Source organism: Formica exsecta, unplaced genomic scaffold, assembly GCF_003651465.1.
Source record: "Formica exsecta isolate Colony F162 unplaced genomic scaffold, ASM365146v1 scaffold786, whole genome shotgun sequence".
NCBI lineage: Eukaryota > Metazoa > Arthropoda > Insecta > Hymenoptera > Formicidae > Formica > Formica exsecta.
Genome location: NW_021853555.1, coordinates 276788 through 287543, shown reverse-complemented (window position 1 = coordinate 287543; position 10756 = coordinate 276788). Strand labels below are relative to the sequence as shown.

The window sequence follows — 10756 nt, the reverse complement described above, 5'->3', positions numbered from 1 at the left end:
TCGGTTTAAAGACAATACGTAATGTATATACATAACAAATTTTTATTTTCAATCTTTAATTTGTAACCATTTATATTTTTGTATTTTGTATGCAATATTTTTATACCCTTAAAGTTTTGCACCTACACGCCGGCACGCATTGCACGCTCGTCAGAACCGTCCCTGCATATTAAAAAGTAATACGGAGATATTCACATTATAAATCTTTCGGACTAACTTAATTGAATGTGCAAGCAAAATTATTTTCTTTTATTGTAACCTAGAAAAAATAAGAATCACGGGCATGTTCTATTTGTATATAAAAGCAAACAATGTCATTTATATTTGAGCAAATAATTTTTATCTTAAAATATCTCTATTAACGATGCTATAACGATGCTTTGCGTTTTATTCGACTATTGATCGGCCTGACGAAAATTTTCGAAATGCGTAGAATACACGTCTTATTTGATACATAGTAAGATTCATGAAATGTATAGAATTGTGAACGTTTATTGCACATGATAACTAAACTGGAAACCACACGATGTTGAAAAAACTGTTGCAAAAACTCAAATCATTTCATGGACGTCAGAGTTTGACTAGATATTAAAAAGGATCACGAAAATGTAATGACACGCACATGATTCGACATAATTTTACATGTATTTTTAATATATTTTATTTTTCATAATACTGTGTTAACATTGCATTTTTAATTTTACGATGTTTAAGAACACACAAAAAATACATTGTAAATAATTACATACATTTTCTTAAAAACAATTATTTTTTTACATTAATTGATTTGTCTCTTTATTCTGTACATAAAAGTATTACGGTAAGATTATCGAAAACTAAATATTTTACGAGATATTTTATTTTTTATATCAAAATATGTCAGATTAAAATATAAAATAACTCAAAAAGTACTTAATGAAAAAATACTTTATTATAGTGTTTTGAAAAGCTCTCGAGATAAGCTACAAGATTATGCAATAAAAAAATGTAGAGTTCTCTTTAAAAAAATAAAGTTGAACTCCATATGCTCTTGGCATGTTCACTCAAAGTCAAACCAATAATACTATCTTATGTCTCTCTTCGAACCAAACAACTTTTGTCTGAAACGTTTTTCCATATCTTTCACATTTTTCGAGATATTTGCCTGGGACGATTAAAATAAAACACCCTGTATATGTTTGTGTGTGTGTGTGTGTCATTCATAATGGGAACTAAATTAAGAAATATGTTGTTGAGAGAAGTGTTGTACATTTTAAGATAATAAAAACTACTGCTTGACAAGTATTTTGGCTATTGCAGCGGTATCGTTTGGATAATGTTTTCTTAAGCTTTCATTTGGTATGTAATAAGTGCCTTCGAAGCTAGAGAAGTATCTTCCAATTTCTATGTTATTAATCTTTTTTGGTGAACATATCGATAGTTGATCTAAAATAAAAAAAAGCCTATATTCACAGTTTAATTGTTTTAAAATAAAAAAGATATATAAGATATAATAGGTTCTTAGGAATATATAATTGAAATAAAAAACATAAAAAGGCAATACCAGCCACGTGCAATAATTGGGGCGCAAAAATAATTTATTATTATAATGTGTCAATATAAAGTGCACGTTTCTGTCTCATTCTTCGGGCCATCTTCAACGCGATATTAACAACATATTGCCTTTTTATTTTATTTATTTAAGAAAGATATATTTTATATTATATAGATAAAAGATCATAAAACACATGTGTGGTTTATAAGAACGCTACTAATAATTATACCTTGTTGCACATAACATATTCTATTATTCTCGGCAAGAATGATGTAGTGCACTTGATGGGCACTGGCTGAAAATTGTTGACATTCGCAAATGTGATAATGTTCAGAGCATTGACGTAGATATGGTAACATAATAGTCTTGTCCAATTTGTCCCGTAACATTCTGTCACATTTACGATGCCATCCAATGATTATGCCATCATGATTATGAATGCAAGAATAATCTTGCCATGTATGCCTTACGATCATTCCAACGGCAAATTTAACATTTTTTGTCCTTCTTTTTAATGGTTTCTTCACTGCGTTAGATCTAACCTGTGGAAACATAATACCAAATTCAATCGATCTCTTGTTACACAAGCAATTTTTAGAATAATGTAATGATTTATGTTATAAATAATTATAATTAATGTTCTCTTTTCATATATTGTTATATGAATGTATTAAATTACATTATACGATGTTATAACCTACCTCTATTGTATTTGTAATATTTTTGTATTCAATTTCAATATTTATGTTCTGAACATTTGTCATAAAATGTTGCCATATAAAATTGAAGATTTTGAAATTCCATTTGCAATATATATTATGATAACATTCTAGTTTTATACGGTAAATTATCATAATCTCTCGTGTTAGCTAAAGAAAAAGACATGTAAAAAAAATTTTAATTACAGACAAAAAAATAAAAAGGAGTTCATTATTTTCACTCCTGGATTTAAAATGTATTGAGATTCATTAAATTAATATGTTATTTACGATACTTATAATTGATTGTCATTTTTATTAACTATTTAAAATTAATATAAATGCAAAATAATAATTTTTGGTCGGTAAAACAGACGAGCTTTTGGATCCCCTTAAATATAAAAAATTACCAACCCAAATATATTCTGATGACTCCATTAGTAAATGTTCATTACTTGGGTACCTCCCTCTGATAATGTTTGATGGATAAAATAAACTGTAATTCTGATTCATAAAAAAGTACTCTGCATTATCCCAATTGTGTGTATTACTAAAAATAAAAAAAACATTTATATATACATATATATGCGTTTAAACATATAGAAAGAATGTTTATTGTAATTAAAACTCATAATTTCTCTAACTAAATTAGCAATAAACTGATTATAAATATGCAAAAATTTCAACTGCACATGTTACATTTTTTAAAATTATCAAAGAGATTTAACAGCAAATTCTTTTCGATATAAAATAAAAATAATTGCCTAATATATTTTAAAAATTATACAAGTTTTATTTTAAATAAATTGTATCTGTTATTTTGCACAGAAAGACATTTTATCATTCCGTACATGTTAACACAAAGTTATAAAGAATTAATAGTTTTTATCGGCAAAATTTATTAAACGATATTTTTTAAAATCTAAATATGTGAATATGTTTATCTGTAAAATAAATAAAAAAAACATTTTTTGTAATTATTTAATCCCCAATGTATATATCCACAAATATTGAAAGAGTTTTAGCAATAAACTAAAATTATATTTACTATTTTGGTTTCCATATGATTGCAATAACTATTCCATGTGTTCTCAGAACGCTACGTATGCCGAGTCTTCTAGCGACGATGTGATACGCGACAGTCAATAGATATATTCGAAAACATCCTGCAATCTATGGTAAATTATATTAGAAAAGTTGTATATTGAATATTTATAGAATATAAAAATTATAGTTATATTTGCGCAACGCAAAACAAATTATTATTATAATTTAAAATAACTTACATATTTTATATATTTGGCTTCGAGATCTAATGCCTTTAATAAATGATGAAACTCATAGATTTCTAACTCGGAAAATATATATTCTTCGAGAATACACATAATTTGCTTTGATTCTGTTTCATTCCAGAAATTGTCATCAATATTGTTATCTCTCCAAAAAGAAAATTGCTCTAAAGTCGTAGAGAGAATTGAATGAGCTGGATATTTACTTTTCAGACGACATAGTATTGTTTGCGCTATTCCATTTAGCCACATTTTTACGCCCGAATAAGACACATGTGGCTGAAAATGTTGCGCCACGATCGTAAGTTGTTTTTCCAAAAGCAATTTTGTCTTCGGCTTATTTATAAATTTCATTTGCTTATATATAAATCGATACTGTTTCAGGTAGTAAAAAATTAGCTTAATGTTATATTCACGTGTCAAATTAGAAAACAGTTTGCTAAAAAAGTTTATATATTAACTTTATACAATCATAATTAGTTACATTAATTTATAATATCAATACAACATAACAATTTAGTTTATTAAATTTTTTACCATGATTTTTGTGCAGAAATTCTATTTATTTCATCCCATACTAAATAATATACCATAGAATTTTCAGCGATTAAACGCAGGAGATGCTCCAATTGTTCCTTGTCAGTATTACGTAATTTATTTTCCGACATCACAAACTCATAATATTGTAACCTTTGAATACAATATAATCCTGCTTTCATTCTTTCTTTGAAATCGATATGGTGAAATATTTGCTTTTGTTTTTCTGTATCATACTTTTTTTCTGCAGTAGGACAGCTAAAGTTTAGAAAGAAAATTATATTAAACAACGCTATAGTATACATCAGCGCGCAATAAATTTTAGAAAATATACATTTTAAAGTATATATAAATTTTATAATTACATGTAAATTAATATTTGGAATAAATTTAAAAAATTATAAATAACAATATAGATTCTTCTATTTAAAAGGAAGATATGATTTAATCTTGAAAAAGAAACTATAATTATCACAATAGAAATGCATAGCAATACGATACACATACATATATGCACAATGTGTTATCGACATACATGTGCTGCGATAATCTTGCATCGTTTAAGTTTGTTACTTTAAATCATATTAAATGAGAGAAATCGAGTGAATACTAAGTATGTAGGGATATTTTTTATTCTACACATGACATTAAAATAAGAATAAAAACAAAAAGAAAATTTTAAAATTAAACGAATGTTCAATCTTTACAATCTCTAAATAGATATAATTGAATGCATATAATGCTTTATAAAATTGTAAAAACCATAAAGGTTGAAAGTTACAAGAAGAAAATACGATTACATTATAAATATGAAAAGATATCGTTATTTATGAAAAGTAAAAAAAATATTTAATAAGTCAATTTTAAAATATATAAATGTAAGAAAAGTGTATGAATATAATTATCGTATTATTGCAAGATTTAAAATTAAAATATGAAAAATTATAAGCTATGTTTATCGGCGCGAAACTTGGAGTTGATCGATGTAGATTATAGTGACGATATTTTAGATGCATAAAAATTTTGGCTTTACTAAATCTTGATTTTTTACTACAATCATATTAAATTGTAATATCAGACACATGTTTATTTTCCACTGATTTAACAAGCACACGCATACACACACATACACATATACGAGAATCAACCGAGCGTAAAATAAATATAAATAAATTAATATAAGTAACTTATAAATAAAAAAATACCTCTGATAATATTTTTTTTCCCAAAACTTGTTGGACAGTGTTATCTGCTGGAATCTTTTACACGTGGACTTAAAATTCATGATATCCTCTAAGCTGATGCTTTTGTTTTCCAAAATAATAACAATCACATCGTCGGGCAAATATGTTATTGTAGCCATCTTAAAAAAAAAATAAACAATACATTAATCAACTGGCAACAAGCGTTATTTACTGATTTCGTATCACTAATTTTATTTATATACTTATATATATGTATATATATATATAACGAATCACGAATGTGAGCGCACAATGTGTCTTGTGGCTTCTAGAACTATCGCCATGCGTCTATAACGTGCACTTTGTTTGATATGGTGTAGACTCAGATGCACTTTGCTTAGTGTTAGAAATGTTTCGAAACGTTTGACTTTCCAATCAGGATAAAGAGGACATAGATCTCTTGATTTTGATTGGTCAATGAAACTATAATGACAAGGCAAAAATGAAAAATTCTTTGAAGAAAAATTTCGAGACCGTCTCTCCTTTTTGGGATTTATGGTTTACGACTTTGCTCTAATGTTACTTCAAAGGGATTTTTCGTCCTTCTGATATTTTCAATTGCCCATTTTTATACAATAAAAGAACAAGAAAATTTGTTTGGGGATTTTAATTGATCGACAGCTTGAATTTTGAAAAATTATGCAGTTAACACGAGAGATCTTTTTCTTTCCCACGAATTATTTTCGAAATTTGAAAAATTATTAAATGTTAGAAAGAAATTATGCGTAATCTAGAAGCCGAGTTTTAATAATTCAAGAATAATATCAGTTTTAAGAGATTAATTTTCTGGAATAGTAAATTAAGAGAAACACACAAACTGGTTTTTTTTTTTTTTTTTTTTTTTTTTTTGACAGAACTACTGCACCGTTTTTTTTTAAATAAAATTTAATGTAGAGTCCAAAAAGCAACCAGTAAAGATAATACTATTATCATCTTTTCAAACATTTATAATCCACATTTGAAAGGTAACCGATTGACAAGCGGAGAGAAAATAATTTGCTTATTGTAAAAATTGATAAGACAAAAAAATGATTACGCATTTCAATAAAAATGCGCAGTCTCGAAATAACATATGTGCTTATTCGACAAATCACCCTTACACAATATTTGCGCTGTGATAATCTTAAAATGATAATAAAAATCAACTCTATACCATTAGCGTCGAGCGCATCGAATCATAATTGATATCAAATGAACGTCTCCTCCGATAGCGCAAAATTCAAGACTTCTCATTTTCAAACAATGTTTTTTGAAATTAATAGGAGAACTTCAGTAAACTTTCGATTCGTTACATTTTTTTATTAAATCAACGGAATGGATGCAAATTAAAATCGGGAATATAAAAAAAATATCTATTCAAAAAAGAGAAAATTTTATCAGTAATCGGTATATTCATCGCTTTTACACGCTGAGTCTATTACGATTTAATTTAATATACACTCAATCATGGGGATCCTTATTTGCGTTATGCAGTTGCGTTATTGAGCCAAAATTTATGTCTATGCTGCGTTCACGGAGAGAACGACTTTGTTTTTAGCTGCACTGTGTGGAACGATTGTTCTATGCATTTCGATTGCAAAACCGTTGCAAACAGTAAAAAATTTAATCATAGATTTAATGCACGAGATTAAAAGTGCTTAATCGTATTAAAAACGTTTTCTTGTTAATTTGTTGAAGAAATTATTGTTTAAACAATTTTCAAAAAATAACAATTTTTTACTAATATAATTTTTTACAAACATAATAAACTATGATTATCTTATTTATTAAATTTACTATTGAAGTTTTTGCTATTAGCAATGGTTTTGCAGTTGGACTGCATGGGGCAATCGTACTACTTGATACAGTACACGACTACATCTAAAAACATAGCGCACCTGAGATTTAATGGTATGTGCGGTAAAAGATTCAATATTATTATATTAATGTTCAAGCTATCATTTGAGCCCTGTCTGTAGTCTCTTGCACATCGGGTTCGTCAGCTACAAATTTTCAAAAATGGTAAATAACGCGTTTTTGAGGATTTTAACCCCATTTTTCTCGAAAACCTGAGGTAATAGACTATTTTGCCTTGTGGATTTGAAGTCAGTGCACAAAAAACTATAGAAAACTACTCTATTTTTTTAGATCACAGAAAAAAAATAAAATTATGCCGACCTGTGTAATTATACACATTTATATAGACATACACACTCACTTTCATGTAATGCACAGCTTTTCTCTGTGTACGAGGGCTGTATGATAAGTACCCATGTTTAACGACTGATAGCACCACTGACTCAAAATCTGTATACCATCGTTTAACGCCATCTTTCGAACGACGCCTGTCAAAATTTCAGACAGATTTATCGAGTAGTTTTGTTTTGATAGCTGTTGAAAATGGGCAAGTTTGTGTTTGTTTGCAACCATGGAAAAAGAGCAATATTGGTCAGTGATTTGATTCCTTTTTTTGGATGGAAAGACGTGTGAGGAAATTAAAGTAAAGTTGCATGCGATTTCTTTTTATTTTCAAACATGAAAAAATGGCTTGGCGGAAAGCGGTTCACGTCAAACGAAGAGGTCATCGCCGAAACAGAGGCCTATTTTGCAGAGTTCAACAAATCATATTTTTTGGATGGCTTAAAAAAATTGGAATATCGCTGGACTAAGTGTATCGAGCTGAAAGGAGACTATGTTGAGAAATAAATAAAAAAAATTTTTTTTTAAAATGCGTTTCCTTCCCTAACACGGGTACTTATCATACAGCGCTCGTACTTTTGAATACAATTATTATTAATCATAAAGTTATTATATACTATATACTATTATTATATACTGCATAATTTAATAATATTATATCATATGTTATAGCTACCTCTATTGTATTTGTAATATTTTTGTATTCAATTTGAATATTTAACAACTTCCCAACATTTTCTCCAATGCAATGAAATAGAAAAGTGGTAATAATGTTGAAATTCCAACGATATTCTAGTTTTACATTATAAAGTGTCGTCATAATATCCATTATCTAAAGAAAAAAATATGTAAAGAAAATCTTGATTACAGACAAAAAATAAAAAGAAGTTTATCGCTTTCACTCATTGATTTAAAATGTATCGAAACTCATTAAATTAACGTGTTATTTACAAGGCATAATTAATTGATATTTTTATTAACTATTTAAAATTAAATATTAATAATTACCAACCATAATATTATATGATGAAATCAGTAGGAGTATATTACTGTGGACCCTCCCTCTGATAATGTTCGATGGATAAAGTAGATTGGACTTGTAGCTCATATAAAAGAATTCTGCATTATACCTACTGTTTGTATTACTAAAAATAAGACAAAAATATCATTACATACATATACATATATGCGTTTAAACATATAAAAAGAATGTTCATTGTAATTAAAATTCATAATTTCTTTAGCATTTGCAATAGACTGATTATAAATGTTGTGTATAAATTTCAACTGCGCAACATGCTACATTTTTAAAAATTATTGAAGAGGTTTGACAGAAAATTCTTTTCAATATAAAATAAAAAATAATTGCCTAACATATTTTAAAACATTATACAATTTTACTTTTCAATTGCATCTATTTCTCTCATTATTTTGCACTTGTGTGCTAAAATTGTCCGAAAAACATGCTTTTTCCTTGATAATTAAAAAACAGCCCTAAAATGAGTGTGATACGAAACATATATGTTTTTAGCATAGTTTTCGGACAATTTTAGCACACAAGTGTACTAAAGCGATCTGTAGTGTTGTTTTATCAAAATATCTTTTTATTTAAAATAACTACGAATTCTCAGTGTGTCATTCTCGTCTCTGACGTCACGATTCCAATATGGTCACGGCGAGTACTTAGGAGCCTTAACACAAAGTTATAAAGAATTAATAGTTTTTTTCAGTAAAATATTATTTATAAAACATAATTTTTTTAAATCTATATATGTGGATATATTTATATGTAAAATAAATAAAACATTTTTGTAAATGAAATTATATTGTTTCATATAAAAATTTTAAGATGTCTCTTATCGAAAGAAAGATATTTTGATTATTTTTTTGTAAATGTATGTATAATGCACGCGTATGTATACGTATGCATGCGCTAACGTTTTGTTAAATGCTCGAGGAGAAAATATTTCTATGCTACGATCCTTTGTTTCATCAATTTAAAACAAACAAGAAACCAGAGAAATCGTAGAAATGTTCTTACAAAAAATGTATATATAAATATACATTATATATGTGTTGAAAAAATATTAGCAATAAACTAAAATTATATTTACTATTTTGGTTTCCATATGACTGCAATATCTGTTCCAGTTAGTCTCATTGTCAGAACGTTATGTATGCCGAGTCTTCTAGCTACGATGTGATACGTGACAGTCAATAGATGTCTTCGAAAATATTGTGCAATCTATGTTAAATATTAGAAAAATTATATATTGAACATTCATAACATATAAAAAATATAAGTATATTTACGTAGCGCAAAACAAAAATTATTATTATGATTTAAAATAACTTACATATTTTATATATTTGGCTCCGAGATCTGATGTTATTAATAATTGATCCCATTTATAGATTTCTAACTCGGAAAATATATATTCTTCGAGAATACGCATAATTTGCCTTGATTCTGTTTCATTCCAGAAATTGTCATCAATATTGTTATCTCTCCAAAAAGAAAATTGCTCTAAAATCGTAGAGCAAATTGAATGAGCTGGATATTTATTTCTCAGACGAGATAATACTGTCTCCGTTATACTATCTAACCACATTTTTACAGTCGAATAAGACACACGTGGCTGAAAATATTGCGCCACAATCGTAAGTTGTTTTTCCAAAAGCAATTTCGTCTTTGGCATATTAATAAATTTCATTTGCTTATATATAAATCGATATTGTTTCAAATAGTAAAAAATCAGCTTAAAGTTATATTCACGTGTCAATTTGGTAAACAGTTTGCTGAAAAAATTTACATATTAATTATATAATTATAGTAAATTACATTAATTTATAATACCAATTTAATTTATTAAATTTTTTACCATGATTTTTGTGCAGAAATTTTATTTATCTTATCCCATACAAAATAATACATCATGGAATTTTCAGCAATTGAACGCAGGAGACACTCCAATTGTTCCTTGTCAGTATCACGAAAGTTATTTTCCGACATCTCAAACGCATAATATTGTAACTTTTGGATACAATATAATCCTGTTTCTATTTTTTCTTTGAAATTGATATGGTGAAATATCTTCTTTTGTTTTTCTCTATTATACTTTTTTTCCGCAGTAGGACAGCTAAAATTAAAAAAGAAAATTAATTTCAAAATTTATATTAAACAATGCCAAAATATCAGCGCAATAAATTTTAGAAAATATGTTTTTTAAAGTACATATAAGTTTCGTAATTTCATATAAATTAATATATTCAAAA

General features: G+C 27.1%; 1 protein-coding gene across 1 annotated transcript; it reads right to left on the bottom strand.

Annotated features, from left to right (window-relative positions):
* Positions 1 to 971: 971 nt before the first annotated feature.
* Positions 972 to 5424, bottom strand: LOC115244009. The gene is made up of 9 exons (XM_029821347.1): positions 5264 to 5424; positions 4059 to 4316; positions 3519 to 3960; positions 3281 to 3405; positions 2647 to 2782; positions 2313 to 2403; positions 2236 to 2264; positions 1764 to 2076; positions 972 to 1425 (listed from the first exon to the last, which is right to left on the bottom strand). The coding sequence occupies exons 1-9, from the start codon at positions 5419 to 5421 to the stop codon at positions 1268 to 1270; spliced, it is 1710 nt and encodes a 569-aa protein (XP_029677207.1). The 5' UTR covers positions 5422 to 5424; the 3' UTR covers positions 972 to 1267.
* Positions 5425 to 10756: the final 5332 nt, after the last annotated feature.